The sequence below is a fragment of the Delphinapterus leucas genome, chromosome 16 (assembly GCF_059928025.1).
Source record: "Delphinapterus leucas isolate spDelLeu-1000000601 "Yukka" chromosome 16, BTC_Dleu_Yukka2, whole genome shotgun sequence".
NCBI classification, from domain to species: domain Eukaryota; kingdom Metazoa; phylum Chordata; class Mammalia; order Artiodactyla; family Monodontidae; genus Delphinapterus; species Delphinapterus leucas.
The window spans coordinates 63,595,093-63,613,206 of NC_143144.1; the positions used below are offsets into that span (position 1 = coordinate 63,595,093).

At 43.3% G+C, this 18,114-nt stretch overlaps 1 protein-coding gene across 1 annotated transcript in view; it reads left to right on the forward strand.

The window, feature by feature from the left end:
• SORCS3 (sortilin related VPS10 domain containing receptor 3) overlaps positions 1-18,114 on the forward strand; it is a 587,799-nt gene that overhangs the window by 538,923 nt on the left and 30,762 nt on the right. Inside the window, exons 15-18 of the mRNA XM_022568819.3 lie at positions 2,003-2,120; positions 3,129-3,262; positions 14,162-14,275; positions 17,495-17,666. Coding sequence (XP_022424527.1) covers positions 2,003-2,120; positions 3,129-3,262; positions 14,162-14,275; positions 17,495-17,666 — 538 coding nt within the window. The remainder of the gene's footprint in view (positions 1-2,002; positions 2,121-3,128; positions 3,263-14,161; positions 14,276-17,494; positions 17,667-18,114) is intronic.

The following is an 18,114-nucleotide window of genomic DNA, read 5'->3' on the forward strand; positions in this document are numbered from 1 at the left end:
AGCTGACTACTCACCCCTCCCTCCTGGTTGATTTTAATGCCTTAATTAGGTACTGTTCAGCCACATAATTTTACTAGCACCTGGCTCATGTTTTTTCATCTTTTCTTCAAGACTGCTACAGCAGACCATCAGATGCCTTGTTGATATCTGGGTAAATCATGTACCTCATATTTCCTTCTTCTGTTTGCCTAGTAATCCTTTCATAGAAAGGAATGGGATTCATCTGACATGATGTATTTTGTGATCTATAAAATAACTGTAAACTGTTTGGAGTAGGTAGAGCGTTTTGTTTTTTTGTTTAGCATCACTAATATCCTGCTACCCAGAGTACTCCAATCAGGGAAGACTTTCTAGAGGAGGTAACATTCGAATGTGGGAGGATTTGGATAGGCTGGATAGAGAGGGAAGAAGACATTTATCAAGGTTTCTCCCACTATTTTTTCTTGATGAGCTTTTAACCTTATTCTCCTCTCTTAAATAGAAACTTTTTATGAGATAACTGTTTTGTTAAAGATTAAAAGTTGACTGACTCATGACCTTTCCGTGAACTGAATCAGAACTAAATGGGAGAAATACCTTAGCGTAGACCTGGCATGGATGTATTGGATTTGGAGACCAATGAACATAGCAAGAATGCAATAGAACGGAGAGAACGTCAGGGCAGGTATCCCACGCAGTACTGGCCACACAGTCCAGGGTATTCTAGCCTCTTGGTTCCTACTACTCAGGGCTGAGGTAAGGTGCATGCAAAGATCATATGATTTTACTAAAGGAGGGAACCACAGTCACTCCCTCAAAGTCTGTTTAATCTTTTTTATTTTTTCAGTCAAAGCTCTAAAAAGCTTTATTTAACGAGTAAATGATAGGACATTAAAAATCATTTCCTAAGGTGTATTTTAAGTTGTGTGATCTACAAAACAATTCTTTCTCCATTTCACAATTTTAATTAGCTCCACCCCTCCCAAAGCATCCTCATCTTTCAGATAGAAGAAGAAAATGTACCTTGAGGAGAGTTAGTCTCTTAGGTGTCACTATGAGGATATTTGAACTTGGGAAGAGGAGAATCCAGGGCTGTGAGCATGATTAATTCTTGCTGGAATGGAAGCCGTCCGATTCCTTGAAAGACTTCAGTGGGTTTTGGTTCCCGGCATGACTGGTCTCCCCTTTACATCACTCTGATAGATGCCTTGCATTGTAATTACAAGACATGCCACCTGAGTGGAGTATGGATGATCAGTCTTTTTTTCTATTTTTCTAGAAATGATTGATCATTCATGTTTATAGGGCTATCAACTGCTGGACTTTGAAAAGGTCAGTATTGATTAAGTCGCGCAGAAAGTGTGCTTCTTTGCGATACGTAAATATGAGTTCCTTTTATGAGACGACTGATTTTTCAGGGCAGGGGGAAAGAGGGTGGTATTCACATGAATTAAGCAATGAGAATTTCAACTAAAACACACTTAGATTCAGTCAGAATATTGGAATTGGCAAGGTCATACTTTAGATTAGCTAATCCACACCCACCCCTCCCAACATACACACGTACAATTTACTTTACAGATGAGAAAACTGAGTCCCTGCCTGTGGACATCAGTAGCTATAACAGTAGTGCTTGCTTTGAGAAGAAGACTAGATGTGAAAATACGAGGAGCAGGTCTACCTGTGGAGAGGATTGTAGATGATTGGGGAAGATTTTTCCTTCACCATACCTTTCTGTATTTGAAAGGCTTCCTGTAAAGCACATATATTACTTTTGCAAAAAAAAAAAAAAAAAAAAAGTTGGTTTTACACCCACAGTGAATACCTTGTCAATTGGCTGTAGTTGTGTGGTCCGTGGACTTCCCCTCAGTAGCCTTCACAGACCTGGCTTTAGAAGAATCATTAAAGTCCAGGCTGCAGTTCAGCCCTCTCTCCCTCCAGTCTTGGTGCACTAGACTAGACGCTGTGACTGACTATGGGGCTTTATCTGCTTGCCTTTCTCATTTGTCCCCTGAACACTTAGAGTTTTTGGCCACTTCAGCCTCCACTCGGAATGGCAGTTGGTGAAGGTGGACTACAAATCTATCTTCAGCCGGCACTGCAGCAAAGAGGATTATGAGACCTGGCGCCTGCTCAATCAGGTACGGTGCAGGGCAGGTGGTCCTGTCTCCTAGGAAGAGGGGCCACTGCAAGCCCTGTTTGGTCCTATCGGACCTTCCTGTTTGCAGGAGGAAAGTCGTGGGCCATCTGGGGATAACGGTGGGTTTCGGGGGAGGGATTGGAACCCACACACCCAGGTCTAGCAGGGGCAGGTGATATTTTGGGACCCTTTTGCACCCTGGAATCCTGATCTACTCGTTGAAATCACCGAGCAGCCTGGGGAAGTGGTGATAATGGTAACCTGGGATTTTAGTGCTGCCCATGTGGAAATAAGCCCAGAAAACTAGGAGACCCCACCAACGATGTGATCATCTCACCTCTTACTGGGAAGCATGAGAGCATTTCTCAGACCAGCCTGAAGTCAGGACCCAGGAGCGCTGTGGACAGGACCACAGAGAAGGGGTGAGAGGCGGAGGTGAGGGGCTCTAGCAAGGCAGGTATTTAGTGCTATGCAACGTAGGCAGACTTCTTTTTTCTTCAGGACTATTGGGTCCTTATAATTTGTACCAACAAATTGTTATCCTCCTCTCTGTGCCCTTGACTAGGAATAAGGACTTGGACACAGTGGTTTATCATAGGGAGGGAACTTACTGGGTCCACTTCAATTTTACTCTGAAGATGATGTGAAAAATATGCCAGAAGTGGGTTCTTTTCCGCTGGAGTTTCTGCTGACGCCATTCGGGCAATTGCCGGGTGGTCTGTGAGGATGACCTGGAGTGTTTGCATTCTCTGTGGAGGTGGAGAAGAAACAAGGCGAAGCAGCCATCACTGGCTAGGTTGGGTGGAGGGACAGTGATAGGCCAGCCTCCCATAGTGTTCCTCTTGCGGGGTAGTAAAAGATAAACCTTTTAATCTTGGAAACTCCTGAATGGTTCCTGGGAGGGAGATTTCTACATAGAGTGACGAAAAGAGAATGAAGAGGCTAACGCTGGTTTATTTCACCATCTCTGTGTTTTTCTGCCTCTCTCACTATGGATTTCCTTCCTAAGGGGGAGCCTTGCATCATGGGAGAAAGGAAAATATTCAAGAAACGCAAGCCAGGAGCTCAGTGTGCCCTGGGCCAAGACTCCTCAGGGACGGTGGTCTCAGAACCCTGTATCTGTGCCGACTGGGACTTTGAATGGTGAGTCCCTGGGCATCTCATTGCCAATTCCAGCTAGACATTTACTGGTTGGGGGGATGAGGGTGAAGATGAAGCTGGGGAGGAAGGCATGACTAAGAGATAGGTGTGTCTGCTGGCCTATGGGCCTCGCTGCCCCAGTTCCTGGCCAGATGGGATGTCTGCATCCCTGGAAGGAGGACAGGAGGAGGCGATTTCACAGGGAAGATCACTGTTCTATCAGAGCAGCATGTCCAAGGGGACTTCTTCCCATCTTCAGTTAGCATCTGTCCTGGAAAGTCCCAGAGAGGTGGGGCTGGGCACAGAGAGCTCAGAGAGCTGCCACCTTGGGCAGTTACCTCCAGAAACGTTAGCTAGAATTATGCTCTTCCAAATGAGCTCTCTTATCATCATTTCTTTTTTTCATCCCTCTAATGACAACCACAAAGAATGACTTTGACTCTCACCTATTAGCTAATGACTCACAAATTTCCAAATATTTACCTCCATCTCTGGCCTGTCTCTCCTCTTGGATGGGGACATTTGTGTCCATCTATTTACTCAGCATCCATCTTCCCTTGAATTGCTAATAGGGATTACAAACTTGGTGTGGCCAAGCAGAATTCTTCCCGAACACCCACTAGTGGAAGCAGTTTTTCAACTTTTCTTAAGCCACCCCCCCCCATCCCAGACCAGTTTTTCCAAATTCAATAAAACACACTGATATCCACCCGGTTGCTTAAGTCAAAATCCCAGGAGAGCTTGATTTTTCCCCTTACCCTCAGGTCCAGGCCATCCACAAGTCCTTGAAAGTCTCTATTTCCAAAACACGTTCTAACTCAAAGCACCTCTACCCGTGACCACTGCAATCTGGATCACTCCAGCAGTTTACTAAGTCACTCTCTGCTTCCGCTCTGGTCACCCTGAAATCTATCCAAAATTGTATTTTAAAAACCCAAGTCAGATCTTATCAGTCCTATACTTGAAGCGCTCCAATGGCTCCCCTTCTTCCTTAAAATATAATCTAATCTTCTTCCTTTGCTCCACTGTAGATGACTGACCCGTTGCCATTGTTCCTTAACTTCTTACTGTTCTCCCCTCATTCACCATTTTGCAGCCACACTGCTATCTCCTACACTTTGATTAACCCAGACTCATTCCTAGCAAAGGAAACAGCAGGTACAAGGATTTCTTCCACATCTCAGCATGGCTGGCAACTTTAGATCACTCGTGCCTCAGCAAAAGTAGCAGCTCCTCAGAAATGCCTTCTGAGACCATCTAATCTCACCTACACCCTGGCACTCTCTGGGACATCACCCTGTTTAATTGTCATCTTAGTATTAATCACAAATAGAGAGATTGTGTTTTTTGATTTCTTTGTTATTGCCCATCTTTCCCCAGTAGAATGGAAGTGTGTGAGTGCAGGAATTTTGGACATTCCTTATTGTTGCATCCTCCATGCCTAGCCCAAAGTAAGCATTAAACTGTCATATGATGTTTCTGAATGTTGTTTCTTTTTTTTTTTTTTTTTTTTTTGCGGTACGCGGGCCTCTCACTGTTGTGGCCTCTCCCGTTGTGGAGCACAGGCTCTGGACGCGCAGGCTCAATGGCCATGGCTCACGGGCCCAGCCGCTCCACAGCATGTGGGATCTTCCCGGACCGGGGCACAAACCTGTGTCCTCTGCATCGGCAGGTGGACTCTCAACCACTGCGCCACCAGGGAAGCCCTGAAGGTTGTTTCTTTTAGGAGAGTCAAAAACCTTCCCAAACCTGGGAATGGGTGATCCCATCGGTGATCACAGAGTCATCCCAGGCTGATTCCAGTTAGATGAATTCTTCCTCTGTGTCACAGTCAAAAACTGAACTTCATTTGAGATATTTTCATCACCCATTCCAAAGCTAAGGGCTCGGGTGTCAGCCTGTAGACATGGAAGGGGCAGGACAATGACAGAGCTGCATTAGGGCTTATCTGGTGTCTAATAACAGAAATAAGTCCAAATGGGTACAGAACAGCTGCCCTGCCCAGAAGCCTCACCCCCTCCATCCTCATTTCATCCAGCCTGTTTCTTGATTTGCTCTGTAAGCCATCTTCCATTTCCCACTTTCTACTAAGACTGTAACTGGTAACAGCAAGCCCACTTGTTTACCATGACTGCCCCCTACCTGCTCTTCATCCCTGAACTCATGCCTTGAAAAGCTGGACTTCAGCAAGAATCGTCCAAATGGGATGTGCTAAATGGAATTGAATTTAAATGACAGGGTCCTATCTGTAGCATGTTTGACCCTTTGGAAACAAAGGATATTTTCACAATTGGGAAGAATAATTTTTAATCATTAACCACAATCCAGAAAAATAGTCATAGCAGTGATACAGTAGGCCACTCAGAATTATGGCACATGACATATTGATGTCAACCTGAATGTGCAGAATCTGAATATCAGGCTTCCTTGTGTCCTTCCGCAGACTGACTCCATAGAGGTGCATCGTCTTTGCATATGTCGTGCTACATTTTCTCCTGTGTCTCTCTGAACTGTACTAGACCCTCACCCATTGTTGGGAAGCCTTACAATTGAGAAAGAGTAGGAATCGTAATGTAAATATTTTTTTCTTCAGCAATTACATTAACATTTACTAGTCTGGGAAAAAACCCCAGCTCTGATATTCAATTTTTGACCTTGGGAAATTTACTTAATATCTATGACTTCACCTCCTAGGCTATTAAATACAAATATATAACATGTATCTCATTGGGTCCTAGGGAGGAATAAATGAATTCACATACATCGTTAATGTGAATAAGGAATTTATCCTAATGGTATACACAGCTTTTGATGCTGCAGTTGTTGTTAATCTTGAGCCCCAGGGTTAAGTGGTCCCCATGGTATTGTTAGCAAGTAAATCAGAGCTTATACATCCAAATAAGCACTGTCTTCAAAGTTGAACCTTTGGGTGTTATCCATTTATTTCAATGGCGATGGCTTTGCTTAAACTATTTCTGAACCTGTCTTTGGAAAACTGCTGTCAGAATGCATCTATAAGTAAAGAAGTGGAGGGAGAAGCCCTTGCAAAGTATTCTATGGTTCTCACACTTGCATTGGTAGAGGTACCACCTGGACCCAACACCCTGTAATGTCAGTATCATTACTATGACATTTTAGTGAGAAGAAAATTAGCATCTGGAATGTAAGTTACTTGACCGAAATCACATTAGCAGTGAGAGGAAGAGGTGAGGATGAAATGTAAGTCTAGCTAAATTTCACAATCTCTTCTCTATATCATGCCATTTCTCAAGAAATCAAACAAATCTTTGTTATTTTAGATACACTTTATTTTTCAGAAGAAATAGGGTCCCCAAGTTTGCTTATTCTAAAATGATCTCATCCTCAAATGATCTAAGTTAACTGCTGGTGATGAGGTTTAATATAGAATGTTCCATTAACTCTAAACCAATGCCAAATAAAGTAGTTTTGGCCATTGGTACTAGGAATGTCATAGGTGTATGGTGTACAAGAGGACTTTATAGAATTTTGAGGGGAGATATATAAGACATGGTATGTTTGGCTCTCTGTAGCCAATCATACCTCATATTTAAAAGAAGATAGAACCACTTGTGTCTGAGTTAGGACTAACAAACACACAGGACTTGAAGCTGGGTTAGTAGTCATAATCTGAGAACAAAAGCAGAAGAATCGTGTGACCTAAAAGTATTTTTGCACTACTTCTGAGTATGGCAGAGAGAGTTTGATTCTGAAATTCCTGAGATTTTTTGTTGTTGTTATGGTGGTTTTCATGGACAATGGGACTGAGTGTTTAAAATTTTTTTCTTTGTTTTATTTTTAAGTCAACTTCAATAAGCATAGGTATCAGTTAAAAAGACAGTTTTTCAGGTTTCCCTGGTGGCGCAGTGGTTGAGAGTCTGCCTGCCGATGTAGCAGACGCGGGTTCGTGCCCCGGTCCGGGAAGATCCCACATACCGCAGAGCGGCTGGGCCCGTGAGCCATGGCCGCTGGTCCTGCACGTCCGGAGCCTGTGCTCTGCAACGGGAGAGGCCACAACAGTGAGAGGCCCGCGTACCGCAAAAAAAAAGAAAAAAGGAAAAAAATTACAGTTTTCCCCTCAAATATTGTTTGTTTGTTTGTCTTTAATGCTCACGCTGAAAAATCCGTGTATGGCAACAGTTTCATAGCCCTGTCTCCTTCTCAATGTTCCTTCCTACCAGGAAGTGTTAGCTAAGGAATCTGAAGACCCCAGCTTGGTTAGTATAAGCGATAACCATTCATATTCCACCTAGTTGTTTCCCTAAGCCAAATCAGGTCATGTTCATTGGATTGGTCCAGGCAACTTTTAAGTCTCAGAGACAGCAGGGAGTAGAGACTGGGGAGGATGGATTAAATGCGTTGATTCCGGTGGAAAAGTTAAGGAGTGCAGCCTGGGTTCACAGAGGAATTTTCTGCCCGTATCGTTCTGCTTAAGAAGGAAGACTTTATAGATTCTCAGATGCCTTTACTTGTAGAGCACCATTGAATTTCGCAACTTTCACCTTTCCATCCAGAGCGGGTGTCAGTAACAAGTATGAATTTTACATAAATATTGATGTTTCTACTTAAAGTCCTCATAAATCCCCCAGCCTTATGTTTACTGTACAGAGCCTCTCTGTAGCAACCTCCATCATGGCACTGGTGAGGGGCTAGGAGCAAATCCTCCATGAGAAGCAAATTTGTCAGAAACTACTGGGTAGCCAGAAAAGGGAGCTGCTCTGAAGTCCTATGAGGGTTCCTAGGAAGTACTTGCCCCCTGGGAGGTCCAAATGCATTTGTTCAGTGAGAAACCAAGTTGGACCAGAGATTATGCCAAATTATTCTCTTTCTTACTCCTTCATCCAACCACTCACACAGCGGTAATTTTGCTGAGCACCTGCTATGTGCCAAGTTTTTTAGATGGATTAACTTACTTAATCTTCCCAACCAGCTCTTGGAAGGAGAGTCTGTTATCATAGGCATTTTATAAATGAAGAAATCGAGACAAGAGAGGTTAAGTGTAACTCATTCAAAATAATAATATGCTACTTCAGAGTCTCAAGTCTCAGTATGTCTTTTTTTTTTTTTTTTGTCCACACCTCGCAGCTTGTAGGATCTTAGTTCCCCAACCAGGTATTGAACTCAGGCCCTTGGCAGTGAAAGCATGGAGTCCTAACTACTGGACCACCAGGGAATTCCCAAAGTCTCAGTATGTCTTAGTGTTTACCTTCCATGTCCAGTATGGCTCCAGATCCACAGAGCGAGTTTATCAAGTGGCAGTGTAGAACGAGGGGAAGAGATTTGGGGTGCCGTAGTACATAAATTCAGGCACGTCTGAAATCTAGTCAACCTTTAGTATTCTGCATATAGGGCTCAATCAAGCATATTTTTTCTATAGACTAGGCATTGTAGAAAAATCGAAGATGTATTAGCCAGAGGTATTGGATGCAAAGGAGGGATGACAGGAAATAGAGTATAATTGGGTGCTGAATTTCATGATCCAGACCTGTGCTGTACAGTATAGTAACCACTAGCCACATGTGGTTATTTGCATTAAAATTAAATACAATGAGCCCATCGACAGATGAATGGATAAAGAAGATGTGGTACATATGTACAATGGAATATTCCTCAGCCATAAAAAGGAACGAAATTGGGTCATTTGTAGAGACGTGGATGCATCTAGAGACTGTCATACAGAGTGAAGTAAGTCAGAAAGAGAAAAACAAATATCGTATGTTAGCGCATATATGTGGAACCTAGGAAAATGGTACAGATGAACCGGTTTGCAGGGCAGAAATTGAGACACAAATGTAGATAACAAACATATAGACACCAAGGGGGGAAAGCGGTGGGGGGGGATGAAGAATTGGGCGATTGGGATTGACATGTATACACTGATGTGTATAAAATGGATGACTCATAAGGACCTGCTGTATAAAAAATTCAATTAAATTCAAAAATTAAAAAAAAATTAAATACAATGAAACATTCATTTCTTCAGTTCCACTAGCCACGTTTTGGGTGCTCAAAAGTCACATGTGGCAAGTGGCTACCATATTGGATAGCATAGATGTAAAACATTTCCATTATCACAGAAAGTTCTGTGGGACAGCACTCGTCCTACCTGCAAGTGCTAGGAATGGTCAGAGCAAAGAGATCACTGAGGACTGGAGTAATGATGGAAGGCTTCCTGCAGGAAGTGGTGATGGAGCTGTATAGACTTGCTGCTGAATAAGTATGAGGAAAATGGGCAGCACATCCAAGAAAGCAGATATGTGAAGGTTGTTGATGAATAGAGGGGTATGGCCAGATGGGTAGCATGGGGTTAGATTAGGAGAGACACTTGAGTGATGACTGTTTGATTTTTCAAACAATTTCTGAAATGGTTTGGATATAATTATCTTTCTATCTCTATAGCTACGTTTAGACTGTGCCTTAGCAAATGATGATGACATTAGTCCATTGTTTTTGTTGTGGTTGCTTCTCTTTTCTGAGTGTTCATGCTGTGGCTGCCAAAAACCTCTATCTGATCCTAAACCCAGCGTGCTCTACTGTCTCCCAAAGTGAGACAGAGACACCTGTGGAACGCTCACCCTAGAGCCTCAGCTCCCAAATGGGGAAATGGAGAAACTGGGGGTCGATGAGGCTGTGATGGGGTAGTGCATAGTCTGAGAGTAGGATACCCCCTACCACTGGGCCAGCAGAGACCATGACTTCTTGGATGGCTCCAAGAGGCTCAGAATGACATTAGGCCCTCCCTGCCGATTAAATGGGTGTTTCATGGGCTTGTACTAATGCTGAACCAGCTATCAGGAATCTCAATTATCACCTTTGGTTAACATCATCAGGTGTGTACAATCTTTAACAAGTCATTTCTCCTCTTTTTCTTCTTCCCAATCTGTCAACTGAGGGGATTGAACCCAAGGAATACAGGTGTCCCTTCCTATTCTGACATGCAGAAGCTTTTTGATTTCTGAACTTTTTCTTGTCTATTCCTTCTTTGGATTGTCTGAGGCTTCTCCCTGGATGGGACTTGGAGGACACATAGGTCCCTATGTGTCCTAAATGGACAAGTTTTCCCATAAGCTTTTAGAAGTTCTAAACCCTTTTATAGTCAAGAAAAGCACAGAGGTGGCTTTTTTCTTAAAGGAAACTATCTGTGTGTTTGCAGAAGCTGTGGTAGCTTACTTCCCAGAGGCAAATCAAACTTTCTGGTACATTCTCTCCAAATGTCACAATTCAACAGAAAACCACCTTTCCTCAAGATGCTGGAGCAGCAGCTGGGACTGCTTATTTGCTGACATCGCAAAAACTCCAGAGCTGGGAGGGAGCTTGGGCAGGATGAGAGATTTTAATATACATTTAGCAGAAGTTAATGAAGAAGTTCACAGCTTGGGGGCAGCCAGTGATGTTTCCATTAATGTTATTAAATATTAATGAGGTGCTTTTTCTCTTTGGGGCAAAGCAGCATGGCTGATGCACCTTTTTTTTTTTTTGCGGTACGCGGGCCTCTCACTGTTGTGGCCTCTCCCGTTGCGGAGCACAGGCGCCGGATGCGCAGGCTCAGCGGCCATGGCTCACGGGCCCAGCCGCTCCGCGGCACGTGGGATCTTCCCGGACCGGGGCACGAACCCGTGTCCCCTGCCTCGGCAGGCGGACTCTCAACCACTGCGCCACCAGGGAAGCCCGTGATGCACCTTTTTAAATTACTACATCACTAACAGGTAGCAGAGCTGAACAGAACTGCTAAAGATGTGTACATTTAGCAAGGAGAAATAAGACATTTCTCTCCTTCCCAGAGCTGCCTAGGAGAACGCCCTTCCTTCAGAGATTACTAATATTTCTTAGGATTCACAGGACATTCAATAGATTTACCTCATAAAGGAAGCAGGGAATTTTCTAGAAGTAGTGCAGACACACCACAGCCCAAAACTTTCTGCAGATAAACAATGCTTAGGAATCAGATCTTCAGTGCTGTACTGGAAAATGTTTAACCGCCGGCTCCCTGGAAACAAAGAAACAAATAAACAAGCCCTGATTAGTAGTGTTTGCTGATTGCTATAAATATTCCCTCCGTATCTGATTTCAGGTTACCAACGTGGCATCACTGAATGCAGAATTAGGAATTAGATACAACATGCATCTAATGTATTTACTGTATAGAAACATAGACATAAATGCCTTCAAGAGCATAAGTAATAAAATGATGTACAATGACATTTTCTATATAATATTTATTGCATATAATAATGCAGCAAAATAATGAGGAACTTCTGTGTTTTCGGTCTTTATTATCCTTTGAATATAATTTATTTAATTGAAATTTTGTATAATTTAATTTTCAATAATAGTTGTGTTTAACAACCATTAACTAACTTGCAAAATTCCTGGAATTTTAAGTTGGCTCTCATGGGCAGTTACCAGCTGGCACAACATTGAGTCCATATGAACTCTCAGGCTGGAAGATCTCCAATCATTGATCAGGGGAGGCATGGCAAAAGATTACCTTGACAGACATGTCCCTTTCTCCTTTTCTTCCAGTTTCATTTAAACTCGCCGTATCAAAGCTGGTCTTGACCTTCACCTTTCCGTGTAGCGATTTGCAGTGACTCAAGCTCACACTCACTCCACAGGCATCTGTTGAGCACCTGGGATTCTCTCTGTGGTCCACACTGGGAAGTCAACCATGGGCTCACAGTCTCCCTGCAGAAATAGACCAGATGCCATGGGATAATTTGTGCAATCATTTAAAAATGTAATTAGAGTATCATTCACCCAGTAAATATTTATTCAGCACCTTCAGTGTCCTATTCTAGACTCTGATATTGCCGAACAAAACCAACATAAGGGTTTGCTCTTTTGTAGCCTTGATGTTTCTAAAATGCTAGGACCACAAAGGTTTGGTCCAGGGAAGCAAGAATGGCTTCATCAGACCTAGATATTGAAGAAGGATACATAGGAAACCACCTGAAACAGAAAAAGGTAGAGTGCTTCAAAAGCCCGGGGCAGGACTTCCCTGGTGGTGCAGTGGTTAAGAATCCACCTGCCAATGCAGGGGACACGGGTTTGAGCCCTGGACCGGGAAGATCCCACATGCCGCGGAGCAACTGAGCCTGTGCACCACAACGACTGAGCCTGTGCTCTAGAGCCCGCGAGCCACAACTACTGAGCCCGTGTGCCACAACTACTGAGCCCGCGTGCCACAACTACTGAAGCCCGCATGCCTAACGCCCGTGCTCCACAACAAGAGAAGCCACCGCAATGAGCAGCCTGCACACCGCAGCGAAGTGTAGCCCCCGCTCGCCACAACTAGAGAAAGCCCACACACAGCAACGAAGGCCCAACGCAGCCAAAATAAATAAATTTATATTTAAAAAAACACACACACACAAAAGCCCCGGGCATCACACAGACAAAGACAAAGAGGGTTAAATGTTGGCCTGAGTTTGGTTTGGAGGAAGGTGGTGACAAGGTAGGGTGGGGTCAAACCGAGAAGATAATTTATATAGTCTCATCAGTCAATTGGTACTTCTTAACTGTACTGCTTCATCCTGTATCACACCGTGTTCTGCTTGATACTCTATTACTCTGTTCTTTTGTTGGATTTGAGGCATGTTGTCTTCCTCTCTCCAAAAGACTGAAAACCCCTTGAGAATAAGGATTATGGCACTTCCTTCACAGGACAAGGCACATACTGAGTAATAAATGTGGAATTAAACTTTTCTTTCTGTCTCCCTTTCATTGCTATCCTAGTTACCCACATAGACAATTTGCATCTATTTTCATTGGACTTTAATTAAATCTTGGCTCAAAGAATAGGAGAGCAGAAAACGAAAGGAGGGGTGGATCTGGAGAGAGCGATTTTCCTGTTGTTTTATGTTTTATTAACACTCAGTGGATCAGTATTCAAATGTCCAGATTGTTCTGCCCTGTCTGTGGGTTTCAGGACATCTTTGGGTGCTTGACTCGGAGGCATGACTCCTCCCCCAAATTTAAGCCACCTTCAATGACCTGGGGTTGGTTACAAGAGTTACAAAATGCCTACTTTGTTGCTCTTTTTCTACCCTGGAATTTACGTTTCTGGGAGCTTTATAAAAGTCCAAGAAGTAAGGCAACACCATTTACATTTCAGATGGGAGAGCGCCTCTCCTACAATGGTCGATGACTTCCTCATTCTGGAATGTGGAGGAAAGGAGCAGAAAATCATACCAGACTTTGTTTCTTCATTTTACTATGGCTAGGCTTTTACAAAAACGTGGAGAAGAGCTACAGTATAGTTTTTGTGGGGTTTTGTGTGTGTGTGTGTGTGTGTGTGTGTGTGTGTGTGTGTTGTTTTTTCCTAAAGGAAACAAGGGACCTTGTTATAAATAGTTGGGAAAAGTTTGAATGACTGTGTATATGTGAATGCAAATGTGTATATTTGTTTGAGAGAGAATTTCAGAAAAAATGAAAATAAGAGAGGTCAATGAATTCCATTTTGGAATAAAATGTGGAATCTGAACACAGAAATAAATCTTGACCGTTAAAGTCATCTTCTCGGTTGTCATCTCCTTATTTCAGTAAATCCACTGTGATCCAAAATATACTTTTAAGCTTACAGCATCCCTCACACCCACCCCAAGCCAGTGTACCTGCCACAGTATGTACATCCATACTTTTTTAAGCCTGGACCCTCCATCTGATAATCTATTATGTCTTCTATACACTGAACTCCGAATGACTTTGGAATTATTTCCAAATCTGAAAATCCGTTTTCAAGGTATGAATATTTGTCCCCACTGGGAATATTTAAAGAATGTGTTGCAGCTTTGGGGATGGTTAAAGGGATGTGTTTGTGTGTGCCTGTGGGTATTTTCACATTTGTGCATCTACACCAGTATGCAATATTTATTTTCTTGACAGTGACTATGGCTATGAGAGACATGGAGAAAGCCAGTGTGTCCCAGCTTTCTGGTACAATCCAGCATCCCCGTCAAAGGACTGCAGCCTTGGTCAAAGCTACCTTAACAGCACTGGGTAAGTAAAATACCTGAAGGAGCTCCAATCACTGTTTCCCTATTTCCCTAAGTTGGGATCAAAGGAGGATTCCTACTGAAGCAAGGTGGAGTGTAGATAGAGTTTGTTTGTAACAGGTGGCTTCTGAGGAAAGCTGAAGGGTTCTTTAGCTGAAGCTAGCTTTTATGGAGCATCAAAAGAGATTTCTAGAGGGGTGGGATAGGGAGGGTGGGAGGGAGACGCAAGAGGGAGGACATATGGGCACATATGTACACATATAGCTGATTCACTTTGTTATACAGCAGAAACTAACACACCATTGTAAAGCAATTATACTCCAATAAAGGTGTTAAAAAAAAAAGAGAGATTTCTGATTACCCAGATTTCAGTACCTTTTGCTATTTGCCTCTGAAATACCATAGCTATTATTTGATCAGACCTTCTCTTTTGGAAGGCGATGCCACCTTATTTTCCAGACCCCAATGGAAATAAATTAACCCTAGTGGTGTGCAGATACTACAGTGCTTTCTAGTGATAGATGAACCGAAGCTCTCGTAGACCGATGACAAAAATTTAGAATGAAAAGTCGAAAGTCCCATCCTAGGAACTCCTGGATTAAGAAGATCAAGGCACACTCTCTGTACTTGTCAAGTTATGTATGTTTCTCTCTTTTTTCACTTATTACTTACTCACTCAGATGCTTGAAAAAATTTTCCTTGGAGACCTGTTGTCTTCCCCTTTCCTTTGCCACTCCTATGACCTAGAACAGCTTTGGAAAGTGGATTGGTGGTCTGAGACAGTGCTTTTTAAAATTTAATGTGCTGTGAATCACCTGGGGATCTTGTTAAAATACAGCTTCTGATTTAGGAGACCTAGAGTGGCATTGAGATTCTTCATTTCGACAAGCTCCCATGCGATGTCAGCATTGCTGGTCCTAGCACTGATCTTTGAGTAGCAAGGGACTAAAGTGTTCTGGAATTCAGTCTCAGCTCTTCCAATGGATCTTCTAACATCTCACACAAGTTACTCACCAGCTCAGTACTTTTACCTTACTTGGTTGTAAAATGGTGGTAGGAGTACTATCTACCCAGCTGATGTCTACAGAGGAAGAAAAAACATGATGGAAGAGGTATATTGAGTGGTCTGAGATACTCTGAGAAACATACATTTTTTAGCCAAAAATTTGGTTCTTAGGGAGGTATTCCTGGGATCTGAGCTGAGGTTTAATCACTGCTGATGTCATTTTATCGTACATGAATGGTCTTAGGGACTTAAGCCACTCAGATCCAGATCCAGCAGCATGAAACTTAAAGACATGTGGTGTCAGAGACTAAAGTGCTAGGAAGTTTGAGGAAGAGGAATACAATGGGCACAGAAGATGAGCTACGCCACCAAATTCCCAGCCAGAACATACCTGGACATAAGCTGGAAGGTAATTGCATTAGGGCTTCTCATATGATCCTGTGACATGTGTAGGTAGACCCAAGTTTAAGCAAGTTAGGTGTACCAAAACCCCAAGTAGCCATCAAATAAATCAAGAAGATGAAAGGGAAAAACTATTCATTTTTTTCAAAAGATTCACAGCAAGTGAATCTCCAGGTTGCTTAAATGTTGGCTTCTAGTCCAAATTGTCAACCAGCTGGGCAGTTGAGGCTGAAGAGTTGGGTGATATCAAGTGTGCATTAGGACATGATACCCACCAAAATATCTATCATAGGTAAAACTCAGCATCTTCTAAATGACTAAAGCTCAGCAAGAAAGTATAGGTTAGAAAAGTTTGATTATATAGACCAGTGCTGACCAAAAGAACTATAATACGAGCCACACATGTAATTTAACATTTTAAAATAGCCACGCTGAAAACGTTTTTTTAAAAAAGTGAAATTAATTTTGATAATATATTTTATTTAGCTCAGTATGTCCAAAATATTATCATTTCAACACACACCACTAACCAAGTTCTCAGTAACCGCAGGTGGAAAGTGGCTAGCTTATTGGACAGAGGAGCTCTAGAACCATTATGAATTCAGTTGACAATTAAAAATAATATACTGATATATCGATAAGAGGATATATTATAATTGCTTATGAGGCGATAACTACATATAACATTTGCTTGACACCCTCCTGAGATCTCTGGATGGAGATGTGGGGCTGGTAATTCAGCAGTATGTGAGGGGCAGGGGGAGAGGAAATATCAGGGATAGTGCAAGACTGGTATCACTTATCAGGAATTTGCTTTCACCTGCTCTCAAGGCCACCAGAAAAAGGCAACATGGATGGACCGGTTGATTACTCCTGACACACAGGGTGAAAGATGTGATGTGATGATGGCGATGATGGTGGTGGTGGTGTTGGTGTCTGTGGCGCATTTATTTTATGTGGTTTTACCAGAGTATTGATTTTATGCAGCCTTACAGACAGTGATGTGCCTGGAAATAAAGTCTGTCGTGCAGGTCAGGGCTGTGGGCAAGCTCTCGGTTTCACGTGCTGGGGTCAGTGGTCAAGCGAGATGTCATGTCATCACTGTGCGCAAAGATGCCTTTAACCTAGAAGGTCACAATGTTTACGGGGAGGTTTTCCCATGCAAGCTTCTTCTTTGAGGCAGTTTTACCACAGCAGGATCAAATAGGAGTTTCAAACTTGTGCTTCTAGTCTGGCATTGGTGATGAGTGAGAAATGAAATATTAACAAGGAGAGAAAATGTGCTGTAAAAGAGCCCAGTGGCTCCACAGTAAGGGCTATTAGGTATCAGGGGATGGGATGATGTCCTGGGGGTAGAGGGAAGACCAGAAGAGGCTTCCTGAGTAGTCATAGTCAGAAGGCTGATCTTCTAGCTGCTTTCTGGCCTCAGGGAGGTAGGCACAAGTCTCTCCATCACAGAGAGAAGCACCTGCTTTCCTTGCTTCCCTAGTCCAGTGGGTCTGTCTCCTCCTGTATCATGTGTGTCAGACATTGATTTTTCTTGCCTGGTTTAGACACTGATGCGATCTGCGTTTCACCAGGTAGGATCGATAATAATGTTTAAGGAGCTGCTCTTTCTGAGATGGAGGGATAGCGGTTTCTCAGCGTTTGCTTAGCGTCCTAAATGGCTGTTGTCTTTGGGACTCAGCCTTTAGATGCAGCTGTGCGGAATCTCTGTCTCGCTCTTGTTCTCCTGCATGCTCTGCCGTACGTGCGCATGCGAGGGTGCACACACTGGCGCAGACCCCGCCACTGACGATGGCCAATACCTCTCAGGTACCGGCGGATCGTGTCCAACAACTGCACAGACGGACTGAGGGAGAAGTACACCGCCAAGGCCCAGATATGCCCCGGAAAAGCCCCTCACGGCCTCCACGTGGTGACGACCGATGGGCGCCTGGTGGCAGAGCAGGGGCACAATGCGACCTTCATCATCCTCATGGAGGAGGTAGGGGAGACCCTCTTGCGTCTGTGAGGTCAGAACTCACAAGCAGGTCATTGCCCACTTCCAGATGGGAAGAGAAGATCACGTTTTCCCACCAGTCCTTGTAACAAAGTCAATGGTGAGAAGTGAAGACTCCTGGGAGAAGATGGAAGGGGTGAAAGAGGTCTTGGGATATTTAGGGACCCTGTTCCCTTCATTCCACAATACAGAAGTGGGGCCCCCTTGTCTCTGGGCAGGTGCAAATTTAAATATATTCTTTGAGGTATCCCTTTAGGGTCTGCATCTTTGGAGGAATGTTTATTTTCATTAGATTGTATGCTGTAAACTTTGCCGGAAGAAGGAAATTCACATTTTTTCCTTTTTTTTTTTTTTTAAACCCTTAATCCCACAGATTAGAAAAGCCCACAAGGCTTTCAAAGGGTCTTGAAAGTATGAGTGTGAGGGTGGGGGG